The sequence below is a fragment of the Megalops cyprinoides genome, chromosome 9 (assembly GCF_013368585.1).
Source record: "Megalops cyprinoides isolate fMegCyp1 chromosome 9, fMegCyp1.pri, whole genome shotgun sequence".
Taxonomy (NCBI): domain Eukaryota; kingdom Metazoa; phylum Chordata; class Actinopteri; order Elopiformes; family Megalopidae; genus Megalops; species Megalops cyprinoides.
Window position 1 is genome coordinate 16,207,353 of NC_050591.1, and position 19,770 is coordinate 16,227,122.

General features: G+C 44.6%; 1 protein-coding gene across 1 annotated transcript; it reads right to left on the reverse strand.

Moving 5' to 3' along the window:
• Positions 1–910: 910 nt before the first annotated feature.
• LOC118783559 (CLK4-associating serine/arginine rich protein) lies at positions 911–16,737 on the reverse strand. Its single transcript, XM_036537487.1, is given in 22 exon segments — positions 911–1,803; positions 2,942–2,966; positions 3,326–3,408; positions 3,953–3,999; positions 4,275–4,333; positions 4,818–4,878; positions 6,836–6,875; positions 7,189–7,368; positions 8,268–8,588; positions 9,511–9,579; positions 9,581–9,709; positions 10,059–10,100; positions 10,266–10,339; positions 10,699–10,777; positions 11,024–11,120; positions 11,307–11,446; positions 11,629–11,713; positions 11,821–11,900; positions 12,159–12,260; positions 13,165–13,262; positions 13,439–13,585; positions 16,470–16,737. Coding segments are annotated over 21 exon segments (1,953 nt in total). The 5' UTR covers positions 13,538–13,585; positions 16,470–16,737; the 3' UTR covers positions 911–1,760.
• Positions 16,738–19,770: the final 3,033 nt, after the last annotated feature.

Sequence of the window (19,770 nt, forward strand, 5' to 3'; positions counted from 1 at the left end):
ACTTAAATTTGGTGTTTAGTATTGGTCACTGTTGCCTTTTCTCTATCCCATGACTCCAGTTGTCTTCAAGGTCATTATTGCTGATGTCTGTCCTGCAGAACCCAAATATGCTCATACTCCATCAGACCAGTTGACCACCTCACACCACTGACCAAAGAATGACCACACTGGAAACCTTTCCTTTCACAAAATAGCCTTGCATGAACTAGGTTAAGAGAAAATGCCCGTTTTGGCTCTGATGTGATGGGTGACTTTGGTTTAATGAATAAGGTATCTTGTTAAGGTTGAGGTAATGAGGGAATGCACACACTACTTTCTGTGTCATGACAGGGGTCAGCAAAGAGGGAAATGGTAATTTTTCAGAGCTGGCCACAATGGCTTGTGAAGAAGACTGTTAAAGAGGTACATTCAGGGTCTGAAACAATTCACTAACTTGAAACCCAGTAGTAAATTTGCTTTACAAGCACTCAAACAGAAAAGCCTATGGAGCTTTTTACTTCGTTCATTTATACAGCTGGATATTTGGCAAGGCAATTCCATTTAAGCACACAGCACTGGCCCACACAGGAATTGAACCAGCAACCTTTTCTAGGTTACAACCTTGCTCCTCACAGACCAATAACAGAGAAATACTCACGTAACCCTTTCGCAATATTCTCAGTGCAAAACAGGGCCTTTAGAACCTATGTGAACATTCAGATTGAACAATACCCTCAACTGCAATTGTTTTGAGATTTTTCTGTGAAAATTTTGTGTTGAATTTTAGGACTGTGGTGTCTGGTATAATGCATGATTTAATGTGAAACATTTTTATCGATAACAGAGCTAAATGAAAACATGTAAATTAATGCACAGATAAATTTGAACTCACTTCCAAAGAAATTCAAGAGGCACTTTGATATTAGTGGTATGCATTTTATTTGGACATCAATCATTTGAGTTTCCTTAGAACAAATCACAAAAAATAAGTGACTCACTTCTGTCACAATTAACAGTAAAATTGCAGTATTTACAGTGGTGTGGTGTAGATGGGTGGGGGACAGCATACAAAAAGATCAAAACAAATTCTGGACAATAATATTCTTTTATATTTATAATTTCTTCCTCCAGGTTAGACCACCTTTTACACTTGAACTGAATATTTACAAGAATTGATCATTTTCATTGTTATGATAAAACTGAACTCCAAAATATTCACCAGTCCAGGCCTTATATCATATACTGGGAAGAATAAGGATACAAGGAGGAAGAAAGCAAAAAAAATCTACTCTATTAGCCTCTTAACCGTTATCCCGTTTATTCCATATGGAAGAAGTAGGTTGCAAACCACACATTCCAGAAAAGCATCCTGTCATGTTTCATTTGACAATTAATTGGCTGCCAGTTGCTCATAGACAAACACTGAAATATTGAAAAGTTGCTTGACACAGAAGTTACTGTACACAGAGTATCATAGTCCACTGTCTACACACCTCTGGACAATGCCCTGTACAGCCTCCGCAGCATTGCATTATGGATTATGATGATGTGTGTGGTGAGAACCAACAAAATAAGCTGGCAGAGGTTGGCTTCAGCTGTTACATTTTCAACTGTATTGAACCGTATAACTACTCTGTATCCCTGCATCCCTCCAATGGCTGTCCTATCTGAGGGACAGACAGGGAAGAACAGAACAGCCATACTGCAGGGTGGTGGCTATGAAGATAGGCATGGTGGAAGAAGAGGAGGAGGAAAAAAATTAGGGGGGGTGTGAGGGGTATCTAGTACCGGTAGTATGGACTCCGTGAGCGAGAACGAGACCTCCTGTGAAGAGGCAGAAAAAAAGGCATGTATACAGTGAGTGATTAGATCATAAAATAAACCATCAACATGATATAACAAAAGTTTACAAACACAAGTACCAGGGAGTTCCAGGGTTATAGGGGGTGATAAGGGTTATGTGGTAAGGCTCCTGTGATCAAGGTAAATAATCATAGATAATAAAACTGAACGGGCAAACATCATTATGGGATACCAGACTAAAATGCCTGGGCTGAAAAATAGTTCAGCTCCAGAACTGAAAAGCTCAGCCTAAAAAGATTAGCTTACAAATGAACAGCGTGGTGCCCTTTCAGTCAATATTTCTAACGGCTTCAGTTCACCAGCAAGCACCACTAATTCTTCACTTTATTCTCTACTTATTTCATTACAAGGATTTTTAAATAATTACTCATTTAATCAATCAGTGATTGAGTTAGTGTCAGGCTGGAATCTACTATAATGAACTAAATTTGGATAATCAGGCATAACCACAATTTAATGACAGCAGGCTGCAGAGACCAAAAAATATTTTCCTTAGCTTGGATAGAAACTTCCAATCAAAGCAAGTGTCATCTTTTAGATCATGTTAGCTGGCCTTGCCTTGACAAAGCAATCTCCCTTCAGAAGGCTAACTGAAGAGTCTCAGCAGAAGTAATGTTGTAAAGCTGTGCACCCCCAAGATCTGTTATCTGCAAACAATCCACTGGGAGGGTGTCTTAAATTGCAATATCGACCTTAGTACACCTTACCACGCAATACAAAACCCTTTTCTCAATCTGAATGCTTCTGTGAATCTAGTCTATTATATTTTACACAAAATCTAAGACATGAGGAGGGGAGCACTCTACACACCCCACCTGCCTCTACCGCCTTGCTGTGCAAGCACTCCGTGGTGATTTATGGAGGATGGTGCTGAGAGACGCGGCTGTTTCCCATATACCGAAGCTCAGCCCTGTCCTTATTCCACATGGCGTGAAACCCTACAGGCCTGGCGTGTGACAGACCCTGCTGGGGGGGGGTGAAGTGAGAAGTGTTTGTGGTGTGTCTGTGTGTGGTAAACACATAACTCTTCCTCTCGCTGGGGTCTCTGCGCTAACTCTTAGGGGGGCTCTTGTTCTTGTGAGCTGAGGTTTGTACATACCTTCTGGATGAGCTGTAGTCCCGACCTGAGGACAGACATTTTAAAAAAACAGGGAGATTTATTGATATGAGCAGTGTGGCAACAGAGCAAAATAATTTGTGCTGAAGTACAGTGAAAATATCTTTTAAGGCCAGCTGCATTGCATTTAAACATCTCTGGCACGAATGAGGGTGAGAATTAAACAGGAGTGTGAAAGGGTGAGAGCTGAGTGTTAGCGAGACGGTAAGAGGTGAATGTGTGAAAGTGAAAGCTGAGTGTGCGAGAGAGTGAGCTGAGTGTGCGAGAGAGTGACCTGTGTGTGCGAGAGAGTGACCTGTGTGTGAGAGAGTGAGCTGAGTGAGAGGTGAGTGTGCAAAAGAGTGACAGCCCATATGTGCGACTTACTGTATTTGGGGGAGGGGGAGTGGCTCTGTCTTCCATACTGTCTCTCCCACTCGTCCCTCTCCTTCTCCCTTCGCTCCCGCTCCCTGGAACACATAACGCTGTTTAACCAGAGGCACAACCCACTGCTGTATCAGCGCTACGCTGCGCTAATAACACATACACTGTGCAACTACACTGCGCTAACATCACATACACTGTGCAACTACGCTGCGCTAACATCACATACACTGTGCAACTACACTGCGCTAACATCACATACACTGTGCAACTACACTGCGCTAACATCACATACACTGTGCAACTACACTACAACGTACATCGGCATCACATACACAGCACCACACCTACTGAACAACTCCACACCAACATGAACTCCACTTCCCCTTACACCACACCAGCTACATAATGTTTACTTTAAATAACACAGCTAAAATTCTCAGTGAACAAATTTACTCTGCAAAACACAGCACACAATACTAGAGACACAAGTATGGCCACTACATCCCAATGCACAACCCAGAAAGTCACATGTTATAAAGTTACACGGCACTATAACCAGAGTGTGCCACACTGCAACACCCCACATTTCACGTCACACACGTAAACCCACACACGCAGTCGTCATACTTCATGCGGATCTTGCGTGCCATGGCTCTCAGCTCCCCCTCTCGCTCCTGTAACACAAACACACATGTGAGGGCGTGGGTCATCTCTCAAAAACCACACACAGACCCAGAGCCACAGAGGCCGGCTGTCACACCCACAGCCCACACTTACAAACCATGTGTGCTAGTGTTTGAGTGTATGTATGTGGTTATCTGTGGGTGAGTGAGTGTGTGTGCGCACGCTAGCATTTCAGTGTGTATGTGGCTGACTGTGAATAAGTGTGTGAATGTGTGTGTGTGTGTGTGAACAGCGGGTGTGAGCAAATAAAGGCAGTGAGACACACCTGTCGCTTGTGCTCAGCCTGTTGGATCTTCACCTGGGCAGCTTTCTTATCCGCCTTGGCTGCAGGGGGAGAGAGGGCAGGCAAAGCGTTAGGATGCCCCACAGGAATCAGGTTTGCGCCGTCTCTCATCGCCTGGGGAGACGGCTCGCTCTTTGTTGCCAGGAGGAGTTTAAAATACATCTTACTGTTTACTGGGTGGCTGATTTGAAGAACACAAGTTACGGCAAACTAGCTTATCATTACCGGAAAACACTATGTTATTATGGTCTAACAGGATCACTAGCATATTATTATATTTTGATACCATACAATCATTGCCATACAGTTCTATGCGTTTCTAACACATTAATCTTTTACTTTATGATTGCTTCACTTTCCAGTACAGTACAGGTTATCTACATTGCTTGTTCAATGGAACATTCACCTTAATGTCTTACTGTGGCCCAACTCTAATGTAAATATAAGCTGTGTTGCAGTACTGTGGCAGTGTGAGCTGTGTGAGAAGAAAGAGTAAGGTGAGGGTGAGATTGGCGGGGTTCTCACATTGCTTGTTGAGAGCTTTCTGCATTCGCAGCTTCAGTTTCTCCTGGGGGGTCATCTTGGGCTGTAATGGACACACGGGCGTCAGTAAGTACAAGCAAGGCGGTGGCAGAGGGGTGTGTGTATGGGGGGAGGGGACAACTAAAGGCCACCACAACACAGCAGTTTGAGCCACTCCAGTGTTCACCAGTGACAGGGTCCACAGCCACAGAGGACGAGCTAGGCAGCCACTGTTTATAGTTGGACCGTCCCGAGATCCAATAAGGTGTATAAAACCCAACTGAAAAACAAAAATTTGAAGGAACTACTCTCACAAATAAAACACGCCCTGGCTTAGGGCTGGTGTTCCTCAGCTCGAGGAGCTATGATTCCACAGTACTGCCACGACCTGGCCGGGCCTGCACTTTCTGCTGTGCAGAGACCGAAGTGATTCAAACTGCTGACAGGTGTGGCCTGGTTAACTTTCAGTCTGGGAGGGTGTGGGCTGTAAAGGAGTCCCCAGAGCATGGCTGGAAGCATGTGCAGTTTGGTCAGATCCCCCCCCACCCCCCACTCCCCACCCCCCTGGAGCAACAGGAATGCCAGATGGGAAAGAAAGCAATACGAGAGGATACGGTTCTGATGTGGTGTGCGGGGAGATGGAAGCAACTCAATGCAATCCGTGCATAGAAATGGAACTGTGAAGGAGTGAATAGCAAAGTGCCGTGCAGTTTTTTTTTTGGAGTTTTAATCCATCTTGCTTTAACACTCTTCTCTGTTTTACCCATTTTTAAGTTTAATGCTTGATGCAAAGTTTGTCAGTGGTTCAGTAAATGTTTTTGCTAATGTTAGCAACTTGGAAAAAAAAACTGGAAAAAAGGTTGTTTGCCACATTTCAAGCATTCCGTTGATCAAAATTTGTAAGCAAACCTGGTACATGAAATACAAGTGTAAAATTATTGAGCTGATTACTACTCAGGTAATCTAATTTGCATAGCAACAAACATGATCGCTATACTCTCTACACTGCATGACAAGAGTTAAACCTCTTGTTACAGTTACTGAGCATTTTAAATTTGATTTGAATGGGAAAAAAACTTGCTGAAAAACATGCAAATATTCAGGAACTACTACGATGGATCAGCAATGAATTAATATCTAACACAAGGATTTGCATTCTTTGCCGTGTTCGTCTTTGACATTCAAAATGGCGTCAGAACCGTGTTCCTCTGTATTGCATTTCAAAATGGCCATTTCCTGCTCTTTGTCTTCAGCAGTCCTCACATGTCTGGCCTCAAATATCTGGAGCCTTCATCCCGTCTCTCCTTCATTAAAGCCTACGCCGCCCTCTTAAAAAATGCAAGTTCACTGTGTGACTGGTTTGGTAGTTGTTCCTATGCCTGTCCTGACAAGCCTGCAGTACAGTACTGCCCATTCCCTCTCCCTCTCCCTCCAGCTAATACTGTGCACCTGGACCTCCCTGCTGCCCTGAGCCTTTTCTTCCCTTTCATGATCTTATTCAGTGTCTTCATTAGTGTAAAAAGCAGTTTCTTGATTTGAGAGGACAGCACAGAAATGCTGGTTCACTTAAGTTCAGTGATCACAAAGCTTTTCAGCCACACCAACATTTCACTCCTCAAGTGGACGAAGACGAGAGAAATGACACACAGGGGCTCTGAGACATTAGTGTTCAGCAGCAGGGCTTCACCCTCCAACAAAGCCCACAAACCTGTTCAGCTACAGAACATCTTTGCTGATGCAAATAGAGGCAAATTAAAACAAAGAATAAACCCAACATGAAAGGGTCTAACATCAGTCCGTCCAGGACATGGGAGCTGTGGGGTCGTCAGCTACGACAGCAGAGTGTGTCGTCAGAGACCGAACCCGAGACCTTCAAACGGAACAGGAGATTAGAATGGAGAGGCCCTGAGCGAGGCGGCCTTGGGGGCAGGACTCCCGGCCTGAGTGACAACCCTGTCAGCCTGTCAGAGGTGAGGCGCAGACTTTAGCAACAAACACAGCCAAATCAAATTCTTACTGACTTTGGCAGCTCCCGTCTCTTTACCACCCGGAGTATCAGGCCTGGGGAGAAGAGAATAAGCTTAGTATCACCATGGTCTGCATCAGTCACCTGTAGAGTACTGTCTCTAAGTACAGTATGATTCTATACACTTCAATGAGACAATCTCAATAAGATTGACAATATACATATGGCTTTATATAGCAGTCTTCATACAAACATACCAGTGCACATTACAACAAAACAATTGAAAATTAAAATCATCTTGAAGGAATATGTACAAGAGGAGAGGAGGGCAACAGGTAATAGACAGGCACCTGCTGTACTACTTTTGAGGGTTGTTCCTATTTCAGTGTATGGATATACCGCACTCACTTTCTCAGTTTGTCACAAAGAGCCGCTGCTGTGGTGGGTCCATGCTTAGGGGCGGGGGAGGGGGAGCGGCTGAGCGGGGGGGACTGGGAGGGGCTGGGGCTGCTGCTGCCTCCCCTCCGTGGACCAGAGCCGCGACCCCCGCGCCGGGAGCGATCACCCAACCGCGAGCTAGAGCGAGACCTGAGGGCGGGAATGAAACACAGCGTGAGAGCTGCATTCTGAAATGAACTCGACAGGAACGCTTTCATCCACAAGAAATGATCATGCAGGTGGCACAAAATTAAGCCAACAGTACACTACAAGCGGTAAAAAAGAAAACCACAGCAGTAGTGCTGCCAGCTCATTCCTACCATCACGTACCCAGGTGCACTTAAACATGGCCAAGATAAACAGGCCATTTCCCCTTACAGCCAGGTGTGGCTGTAATCAAGTCACCACAGGTGCAGTTGGCCACCTATTACTGGATGTGGCCAGAGCGTATCCCATGTTACGCAATGTTGCTCTACATTGGGAAGCAGAGGTGTTTAGATAACTTCTCTGTGTCATGTAATGAAATACTGTTTACTTTTTAGGCTGGTAAGGTTAACAGCATTAACAGACATTTAAGATAACTGTGGTTAACTGGCACAACTTGATCAAGTACAACATCATAGCATGTACTTAGCACTCCGAAAACACACTCTTCCCTTTAAAACGGAGTATTTCCTCAGTGAACCCATTACATTAAAGCTTAGAATTAATATTAACGTGGGACTAAAAAGTAAAAAATGTCAAAAAGTCCTAACACACTATGTCGCAACTGGGGGCAGAGAAACTGTGTGATGCTGGAAACCTGTAATTACACAGACTTTGAAAATGTCTGTATGAATGAAGGCTTATGTAAAGGTCCATGTTTGTTCATGTCCATCAACTAGGAGGGCTCTTCCTTAACTTAGCTCAAATACAATTGTGTGGCTACTAAAGAGGGCAGCTGTGTTTATACGGGGCTGTCAATGTTAAGTCTGCTTAAGTAAGTTGAATTTTATGTGATACTATTTTCATGTGACACACACAACTGCCCATGATGGCTGGGCTTGTACCTGGTGCGCCTGCGGGGGGCATAGCGCCGGCCCCGGTCCCGGTCCGCAGAGCGGGAGCGGCTCCGGCCGTACCGCCGCCGGGACCCGCCGCTGCCCCCGCCCCCTCGCCCCCGCGACCGCGAGTCGGAGCGCCGGGAGCGGGAGCGCGAGCGGGAGTAGCGCCCGTCCCTGCCCCCTCTGCGGCGGCTCCGGCGGGACCGCGAGGACGAGCGCGAGGAGGAGCGCCGCGACGAGGAGCGCGAGGAGGACGAGGAGGAGGAGGAGGAGGGGCTGGAGGAGGAACGGCGTCTGCTGGAGAGAGAGGGAGACAGGGGGGTGTTACTGGGGAGAGTCATCAGCTCACCTCAATGCTCAATCTCACACACACACACACACACACACTACAGCCAGATACACACTCACTGTTGCTTATTACATTATACACTTCACTGAATTTGCTTACACTCTGGTGCTCCTGAAAACTGACAAATTAAAATTTAAACCTGAACAAACTGTGCAGGAGACCAGAGGGGTAAAATGCTGTACATGCACTCGCTGGGCTGGGGGTGTTAACCAGGTCTGGCACTTTTGCTCATATCACTTCAGTAGAAAAACTTCCGTTCTCTTGTGTTGTAAATCACTCTAGATGAGTGCATGTGTCAAATGCATGTAATGTGCTGTAATGCAATGTAAACCTATAGTACTACCTCCTCACTAACTTGTTAGATACATATATAGCCACTCCCAACAGCATGACTGAGTTGTCCTGGGGGTGTCAGTCATCACCAGTTTGTCAATGACATCAGGATAAGATATGGACAACTCAATATATCAATCATGCTCTACCAACTTTCATACAGACATATAAACACAGACACACGACGACACAGACACAGACACATCAGACTGTTCTCTCACACTGAGCAGACATGAAATAACTGCACCCTGCCAGCATTATGACCTGGGTGGACACAGAGCCATCTGCAAGCTCAAACCTTTTTAATAATGGCAGGATCAAATGAGCTATAATTTTGCAGAGCAGGCAGAATGCTAACGATAAACATGGCGGTTACTCTTCAGATTTCCCATTCAATTCTGCCTGATCCCGCTGAAACAAAAGCACTTGTTCACCCTGGACTGAGTGTGTGCCCTTCCTCAGCTCAACCTACCAAATACAATCCACATCGCTATTGGAGGGAAAGAGTGAGTCACAGGAGGAAAATAGCCAATGAAAAGCCAAGAGGAAGCAGAAGGGGAAAGTTACCGACCGGGAGCCCCTGCTATGACCTGCGGGGTGGTGCTGGGAGTTGCTGGGGGCGTGGCTGGAGTGAGCAGTGGGCGGGGCCGGGGCAGGCGGGGCTCCCTCGTCGTCGCTGCCCCCAAAGCTGGTGATGAAGGTGATCTTGTCGTGGCCGGGGGAGCGGGAACGAGAACGGGACTCCGAGCTGGATTCCGACTGGGGGCTGCAGGGGAAGACACGGAGCATGTCCGTTTTAGTCCCATCTCAATTATCCTGGGCATGCGCTTTCCTTTAACCTTTCAAGGGTTAGTCAAACAGCATTCTCAACTCACTGCATGCTCTTGCAATGCTTTTGCTGTCATAGCAATAAAGAGTAAGTTCACACACACAACAAGGAACACAGTCTCTAGAAAGACTATGTCTATTTTAATTTCCATGGTAATAGCAAATCATGTACTAATCTGCTTTTTAAACGGTTCTATGCCATAACTGATTGGAAGCAGCAGTTAACATGTAACAGCAAAAAGCAATGCGCTATGGAGAATCAGGCAGACAGCTGCCTGCCCACTTACCGTTTGTATGGGTCGTAGGTTGGGCTGTCTCTCCTGGCATAGCTGAGAATCAAACAGAACAAATGTGGTCATAGGAACCTTAGGAATGTGGTGATAGAGTTAGCTGATGAGCTATACACACCCGGGGAAAAGATCTGTACACATATACACACATTCATTATGTAACTACGTTGAAAGGTCACTCTCTCTCACACTCACACCAGTTACCTGGGGGGGCTGATTTGCCGGCCCTTCAGCCTCTTCTCCCTGAACTCCCTCCTCTGTCTGCGAGAGCGCCGGCCCTGAGACAGCCACATGCAAAGTGAAAATCACACCACATTCATACCATTCAAACAGTGAAGACCACACACACACACACACACACACACACACACAGTAAGGAGCACACAAGCACCCAGTGAAGATCATATGCATATATACACACACACACACACACACAGTAAGGAGCACACAAGCACCCAGTGAAGATCATATGCACATACACACACACACACACACACAGTAAGGAGCACACAAGCACCCAGTGAAGATCATATGCATATATACACACACACACACCGTGAGGACCACTGGCACACACAGCCAGAGAGGACAATGCCCACAGACACACGCACATGACACACACACTCCTTCCTCCTACCGAGTACATAGCTTTCTCTGCCTCCAGGGCCTTGGCATGTTTTATAGCTTCAACTTCCTCTTTGTCCTTCCGCAGCATCCTGCCACACAAATGTCAGTTACACACAGGTCTAATGAAACAGCTTGGAGTGACACAAATTATGACTGTTTTATGTTGTGGGCCAGATAACTGTTCAAAATATCAAATATTCAAAACAGATACTTCTACTTTCAAAATCACTGTTCTATAAAACATGCTATAGTCTTTTACAATTTAATTCAACTTCACTGTTGTATTTAGGTTTTGTATAGTACATGAGAAGAAAGACTGAGACCGACTGGCTGACCTGACAAAGTCTCCTTCAGCCATTCCGTAGGGTGTTGCCATCTTGTTAAGCTCCTGCACCTGCTCCTGGTTCAGCTCATCCACATCCACCTCCACATCTGTGACAGACACGCACACAGACCAGGAGATACGAAGTAAACAAACCAAGCACAGTCACATTAACACACACTGGCCACCTCTCTCCAGATGCCCTGGTTAGGGGGACACCCACTTCCACATATCCACATGCACCAAACACCAGGGTTGTCTGTAACTGAGGAGACCTGGCAGGGGACCTCACTCACCAATGTCGGGGATACCCTCGTCCTCCTCGGACTCGCTGTTCTCCGAGTCATCGTCGTCCCCTTTGTCAGAATGTCCGTCTGGCTCCGTCACTGTGCTGTCCTCGTATGTGTACCCGATGGTGGCCTTCTTTTCAGCGAGTCTGGGGGGGTCAGGTTGGCAATCAGGTGCTGAGTTAACCTCGTGGCAAGATCAATTAAACTAAGATTTCATACAGCTAGCTTGTCATGTGCCAGACCTGCATGCTGGCATGTCAATCTACAGGAAGCTACAAGGAGGTTAGTTGAAGCCTGCTCTACAGTAAAGTGCATCACTGGGACTCACTTCTTCTTCTCCTCCTCGTTTGGCCTCTGAAGGCCACCGTAGAGCTCGTCCACATAGATCTGGTACAGACACTGCTCCTCTGAGACTACAGGGAACAAGGCAGCATTGCTAAGTAAAAGCACACAAAACTGATGCAAAATAATCTACAAAATAGGAATGAGGGTGCAAAGGGACTACTGGCAAAGTACTCACTACTGGCAAAGTCGTTCTGCACCAGTCCTCTGTAGCGTTCGTAGTTACACTTCCTCTCCTCCGACTCCTGCTCTGGCGTGCTGAAACAACACAGACCTATTCAGTGCGCCTGACACAAAATGGCCACCGTACACAATGGTTCACTGCACTAGGCCTGAACAAAAACCTCTTTTTGTTACATGTCATTCTTCAGAATTGGTCTTCAGGTACTATATCCGCGAATATTACGATATCAAAAAATAAAATCGATGACCCAGGAGTAATCACTGAGGTCAGGAAGAATCTGTCACAGGTTCAGGTGAACTTAAGCATTTCGGCAAGGTGCGGGTTCCACTCACACAGTGTTCAGGAGGGGGGGCGTGTAGGTGGGAATGTAGTCCAGGTGTGCCCTCACGTCAAACCTGTCGATCATGTTATTGGCATCCCCTTGCCACGGCATCCTGGACAAACAGACATGGAAGGTTGGATGGAAAATGCTTGTTTTTGTGGAAATGTGCTGAAATCTTGAGAGAGGACTGTGGGAATGAAGTGTATGGGGGATGGAGTGAGTGTGGGCTGGGGGACTGTGGAACAGATTGTGATGGTGTCTGTGTAATACAGAACTGCATCCCTCAAACATCACCAGATGTTTTGCCTTTTTTAGCTGGCCATGTCTGAGGCCGCCATTTGCGGTTAATCACTCAAAGGGACCACACAGGGAGCCGATAACTTTTTAGCACAGCAAAAATGCCAATTGGTATCATCACACCATGATATCCCAGCAGTGGGGATGTGTGAAGACAATGACTGGTTAACAACAAATTAGACCCGACTGTTGAGCCTGTTCAGAATGTGCATAACGCCATGAGCGATGTGGACAATTACGCTCAACTCATTTTCCATTTTCATGTCACTTACCCAGCAATGCCCAGGAGCTGACTGTCCTCCCCAAATGCCTGTACACAATTTCTCATGAAATAAATATGTGGGAGCTGGCTAAAGGACCACATTTGGATGTCTTTCAAAATCACTTCATAAAAGCCATGTTGGATAAATGTCTCCTTCTGCTTCGCTGAGGACAAGCCTCGTCTTGGTTGTTTGCATTTACGTATGAGTTTGTGAGTGCACGTCTGAATCTGTGCTTGTGTTTGCGTGTGTGCGATTGTTTAAATCTTGGTGCGTGTATGTACACGGTCACACATCATGCTAACGAGCTCACATGCGTACCCACATGTACACAATCATGTCTCTGACATGCTGACATACAACTCTGTACCAGTGAATCTTGAGTATGCTCGCATGTGTGTGTGAGTGCCACAGCCAATGTATGTATTTGTATGTGAATGTGCCGCTGGAATTACTCACATGTTGACAGGGCTCTCTGCAGCCAATGCCACAGTAGGGTCCAGGTGGATCTTGTAGGCCCGGCCATGAACCTGCAGGAACTGGGCTGGATCCTTTTTCTGTAGAGTGAAGGAGAGACAGAACCACCACGCAATGAGAACAGTGTCTCAGAGAGACAAGGTGTGGGAGGGGGGATGGGGGGTGCTGCGCAATACTGAACTGGCTGCCCGGAAATGTTGAGGTGTGGTGGACGCTCAAGTACAGAGACATAAGGCACTGAAGCTGCTTCACTCACTATTTTCTCGTAGTACTCTCGCCGGCGTTCGCCACGGCGCTTGTAGTCCACCATCATCCCGCGCAGCTTGCGCTCATGTTTGCGGGCTTCCTGCCACATGACCGCTCCGCTGGGGGTAGGGGCGCGGCGGGGCACGGCTGCTGCTGGCTACGGAGAAAAGCGGGGTGCCATTACTGTTAATACAAACACTCACATTTCTTTGTCTGTTGTTGTTGTTTCTTGATCGGGCAGAAACCGTCATTCAGGGCCCCTCTCAGAGTATTCGAAATTACAGCGCAGACCAGAAAGGTCAAACATGCAAACACAACCTAGAGCAACTTACAACTACTATTCATACGTACTACTACCATACATAATTACAACAGATCAAAAGTTTTCTGAGATCGATCAAATGTAGCACAGAACCAGTGAGATTATATAAACATATATATATATTTTGGACACACAAATTATCATCTGAATAGAAATTCTTGGGAAAGGCATAGCAACATTCAGAATGCACAATGGCTATATCTCACACTAACACCCATCTTATGGATGGAATTCTTAACACTGCATGAACCCAAACGCATAGCTCTTACATGTGAATTTCACACATGTAACCACAGCAAGGGCAAATAAGAGGAATGGGTAATAATGATTATATGGCATTTATACCACACCAAATGGGTCGCTTAAGATCTATTCAACCTTACAGTATAGAGAGAGTAGAGTATAGCAATGTAACAGCTACCATCACATTTTACCATAGACTGAGCATCCAGAGCTGTACTGGGCAAACCAACTGATAACATTTTAAGAAAGCTGCACTACCAGAAATGTACACAACTGAAGTCTGCAGGTTTCCAACCTTCTGTTCACTGGCTTAACAACAAGGAAAGGTTTTAAATGAACTGTACAACTGCTGTTACTTTTGTAATACTGAAATTCAGATTGCTTGAGATGGCAAAAAATCTCCCCAACAGCTGTATTCAGTGGATGTCCCTCATAATAACGTGTTCTATGGGTTTACTTTGGCAAAGGAAAACTGAAATGAGTAGAGACAGAGGATGCTGGCTGATTCTTGATACTATGAGACCTACACTTATATGCTAAAGCTAACTATGTGGCATTGATGGCAGCCAAAATGAGTGTTGCAGCAGTACTCAATATACATATGCAGCAGCATAACCATTTTCTTCTTCACTTCTGTGTTTTCATAGTTTTCCACACAGCTTCCATGAAGACAGGGGTAATAATACAGAGGCATAAAACACTGATACTGTATAGAAATCCACCAGAACTTCTCTGTCACAATGGGTCAATGACATGGTATGTAGGGTGCAGTTAGGGAGAGTTGACCTCTAGCCCTGCTAGAAGGGATATAGGAAAGGTAAGGAAGCAATGTACATCTCAATAAAACTGACAAATAAAATATTCTTTGGCTAAGAAATAATATTCAATTCACAGATTTGGCACATCTAGGACTAGAAATCCTCCAGTTCTTTCAGTGTACCCGTCTAAAGCAAAGAGGCATGCTTTCACTAATGCCTTCACCTTATGTAACTGCTGTTCTCAGAGGTTTTCAGCTACAAACATTTAATACATGCACTACACTATTTTGAAAGCTTGTTAACTGTACTTATGGTTATAAATTCATGTGCAGTCTATTCAGACTCTATTCTATATACTATTATGAAAAGTAATTACAACAGATTAAAAGTTTTCTGCAATCAAGCATTGAAGTATTGGTATTTATTTGGCAAGCATTCATGGCTTCATATTTCAATGAAAAATTCTTGTGGCATGCGAATGTAATGAGGCACTGCGGGGGACGTCGGTCTGTTGCTAATTAATTAAAGTTAAAAATTAAAAGCAACATCTAAGACCATTCGCTAATCCCCCCTACCTTAAGGTCCCATGTGTACAAAACATTCCATCATCTTTCATTTCAGGCGCGTCAATGTACAACACGTTTCGCCACTGTGTGTCAGGTCAAAACCCCTTGTTTGACAGAAGTTGTACTCTCTCCCCCGCCCCCTCGGTCACCAGATAATTTGATGGCCCAACATGACCTAATCTTGCACAAACGTCACCAAAGAATTGGGGGGGGGGGCGGTGAAACAGCTACAGCGAAAGGACATTACAGGCGCATTTCAATTACGAATGCCATACCGTAAACTGTTAGCTGGCCATTAGACGATTCGAAAGCCAGCGACCGCGACCCAACGGAGCGGAAGCCACGAATCAATAGCCAATTTGAGCGTCCTAATTTGAAGAACTGAAGATGAATACGACAGAATAGATACCTACGCAGCTGTATGTGTCATTGAACACAATCCTGCCGGCAGTTGTGGATGAGAAAAATATTAATGTCCTTCAGAAATATACCGCCCCCAGGCAGCTAGCTCCAAAGCTAATGAGACCAAATCAGATGCTAACGTTAGATGGCTACCTTGCAACATAACTCGAATGAAATTAGCTAACGCTAGTTGGTTAACCATCTGACATGGTTTTTTTATATGGGGATATTGTTTAGTAAAAACACACAACGTTTAAACTCACATTAGATAGTTGCTAAACAATCCACAGGCGTCATTAACGTTGCATGCGGTGTGCACACCCTGCAGCTTATCCACGACATGTAGTTAGCAAGCTGTAAAGCCACCGACGTGAATGTAGCTAATGTTAGCATGCTTATAGCCAAATACGGTCAACACGGCCAATGTTGATTTAGTGGCTAAACCTTTAAAACTAAACCGACTAACTACTTAACCACGTAACATGCCACCGACAGACTGCAACATGAACTGCGCGCAAATTCACTCGATTTACTGTCTTTACTATTCAGCTAACTGGAACTTTTCTGAAAGACGAAAACGGCGGAAAAATGTCGACCTAGCTAACGTTAGCCAACGTTGTGCTAGTCTGCCAAAACGCAAACTGTCGATTAAATCGAACGAATCTCTCATTTCACCACTAATTATGAATTTGGTGCATTTAAAACTAGCATGCATGGCTGTAGGGTTTGCTTTGTATGTACTCGAATTACCTTTTCTCCTCAAATATAAAAATACTTGGTACGTCCAGATTTGAGATTCAGCAGAACCAGAACGGCAGCCATAACAACCAAGTCCTTCACAATCCCATCAGGCCTTTCGTCACCCAGCAAAGTCAGTATACGGAAACGGATGTGCCCGCTAAATGGCGCGGTGTTGTGAAAAGCGTGCTTGTAGTTGAGAGAGGAACTGTCTAAGACTAAGTTCTTGGTCAACCAAATGACGGCGCCGTTGCTCGTAGTGAAAGGTCCCAAGTCAGGACCATGATATCTAGCTGCATAATTGACAGCAGTCCGGCACAGTGCTGATGTAGTCACCCGAAAACATCGCGACCACTACAGAACCGAGACGTCCAACACCCCCGGCCATTATGAAAACCACCCTACCGATCGATTAGAGACGCCCCTGTCAGCTCACTGTCAACCATCTTACCACCAACAATTAAAAGAGTGAATTATTTCTTAGGTTTTACATGAACCTCACTGTGCGTGTGTATAGTAGACTGTTGTTTCTTGTTTAAATGTTTCCATTCGCCTCCTTTCTGAGAATCAGGGCATAATTTTCAGCTTTTCGCAGATTGGCAGATTTCCTGCTTTAGTGATTTCCCCTGAAAAGCCATTATGCAGTGCTTTGGGACAAAGCGTAAATATACAATAGGTCTATATTGACGGTACTGTTGATGCTTGACTATCTTGCGTGGCAGACGGCAGACAGGACACTGTCCTGCCACTAGAGGGAGACTCACGACTGTGTTAAAAAAAAAAAAAAAAAACGATTTTTCACCAAAGGCTAGGTCCTCCAGTAACGTAACGAACTCGACTAATGACACCAGTGCATTAATCGTACTCCTATATATATATATATGATAATGATGTAGTGATGTATGTATATATATATATATATATATATATATATAGAGAGAGAGAGAGAGAGGGAGAGAGAGACTCTCTTGACTGTGTATTGTACAATTTTTTCATGATTTAAGTTGAATGCCTAGTTGTTTATAGAATGGGTGCACCACCATAAGAATAACTTATCACATATTCTATTTGTCTACAGATTTCTTTATTACTAATGGTAGACTGCAGTTAATAGCCTGTGGACACAGTAATCATAGAAATCTGACCATGTTTGGTTAAATGTCTGTCCCTTTCTGATGTTATAGAATGATCCTGAATACCCAGGAGAATCACAAATAAGCCACCCTCTCTTAGTGTTGGCTATTTACTGTAATTTTGCACATCATAAACAAAATATCACCTTCAGACAATAAAAAGTGTTATCATTTATGGTACATATGACCTTAAACATGCACTTGATATACTGTATACATATATACAGATATACAATTGATATACTGTATGGTTGGTTTATCATTCTGAAAAATAACTGAATGGCAAAATCTATCCAATCATGGGCAATGACTTGTCTGTTTCACTCAGTATATGGCTCCACATCCACCCCTAGGCTGCATTATAAACTCACCCCCAGGTAAATGATTTGCATGCAGTGCCAAAATAAAATACAGGAGATCTCTGTCTCCTTTATCTTACCCTCTTTTCCAGACACAGAACATCAAAGCCGCTCTCTAGTTCATGTCAATATATTGAACAATATCGTGTCTACAACTGTAATGGTGAACTAACACCTGAATTACCATTACTGCCACTAAAATTTAACAGTGCTGTGCAACACTGTGGAAATATTAATGTGAGAGATGATAGTGTAAGTTTATCATTGCTAAGAATGCATTTCTTGAATAAAACAACACATGAGAATTGACGTAAAAGAAAAATGTTTTAATTTGATGACATATTAAGAGGGTAAAGCAAGAGAAAATGCAAAAGAAAACATGGAGAAGATTACAACCCAGCAAAGGGTTTGTCCAAAAAAAGGCCAAAAAAGTGATGACAATGAAGTCTTGTAATGTGAAGAAACATCCAGTGTGAGCAATGGCTGGTTTGAACACATGATCACCAGCTGTTTCCCAGAGGTGTTGAAGACAGGTTTGCAACAATGATAACATAAAAAGAAAAAGCTCTATGAAAAGGATGGTGATTTCCAAAGAGGATCAAGATAAGGGAAGAAATATTGAATAGCAAGGTACCAGAAATAGAAGGGGAAGGCTGCCCTGACTTTTCTTGATGTTCTGCAGGCTTAAGATGTCAGGCATGTTAGCCTTTTCTGGGTAGATCCATACAGGCTTTCATGGCTTCCGTAACGGTTTACGTAGTTGAACTACACACCATACTTCACCCTGTTTGGCAATCCCATACTTTGGCTGCTTCCATCTCCTACAGCTACCTGTCTATCTCTCTATTTCTCTACAGGCTGTGTCAGCTGAGTGGGTGATTAGCCCACCCAGCTTCACTAGAGTCCTGTTAGCTGGAGGCATTTCCAGGTGAATCCAAAAGCAGGCTTTCATGGTAGCTGTAACAGCCCGGGTAGCAAAACTACCCACCATACCTCACCCTGCTTGGCAATCCTGTAATTTGCCTGTTTCTAATTCCTAGGACTACCTGGAGTATTAAACCAAACCCAGCAGCTTGACAAAAGGGGGTGAATTCATACATGTCTTCTTCAGGCCTAAAACATCATTCTCTCTTTCTCTCCTGAGAAGGGAACTGGCCCATGCAGTCAGCCAGTGCTTTTCCGGGTAGATCCAAACAGGCCCGCAACGGCCCGGGCAGCGAAACTGCCCACCATACTTCACCCTGTTTAGCGATCCCGTACTTTGCCAGTTCCCACTTCCCAGGATGCCAAGAAAGAGTTGCAGTTTGTCAAACGCCAATTATTCCACAAAAGGCTACCCCTGGCCCTCAGGCATTGATATCTATGCCACGGTTTACAGCGGGGGGGGGTTCTCCAATATTACTTTTGCATTATCTTACGTTACTATACTATACTATACTGTACTATCTTACGCAACTATCTTATGTTTATAATTCTTCCACTACTTATAATTATTATACATATGTTTATAATAATATAATCTTAATTCCTCTACTACTGTTTTTTTTTAACTTATTACTAGTTATTGTTATCTACGACTTGACATTGTCGCTAAGCAGCTATACAAAGATCCCGGGCCTAAACCCCCCAAGAGCAAGCCTACGGCAACAGTGGCAAGGAAAAACTCCCTAAAAGGAAGAAACCTTGAGCAGAACCCGACTCGGAAGGGGGAGCCCATCTGCCTCTGGCCGGCACCGGGTTGTCCAATTAGGTTTATACGTAAGTACATTTATAGTGCCACAGTGTTGATTCTATCATATGGCGCAAAATAGTCTGTTATGT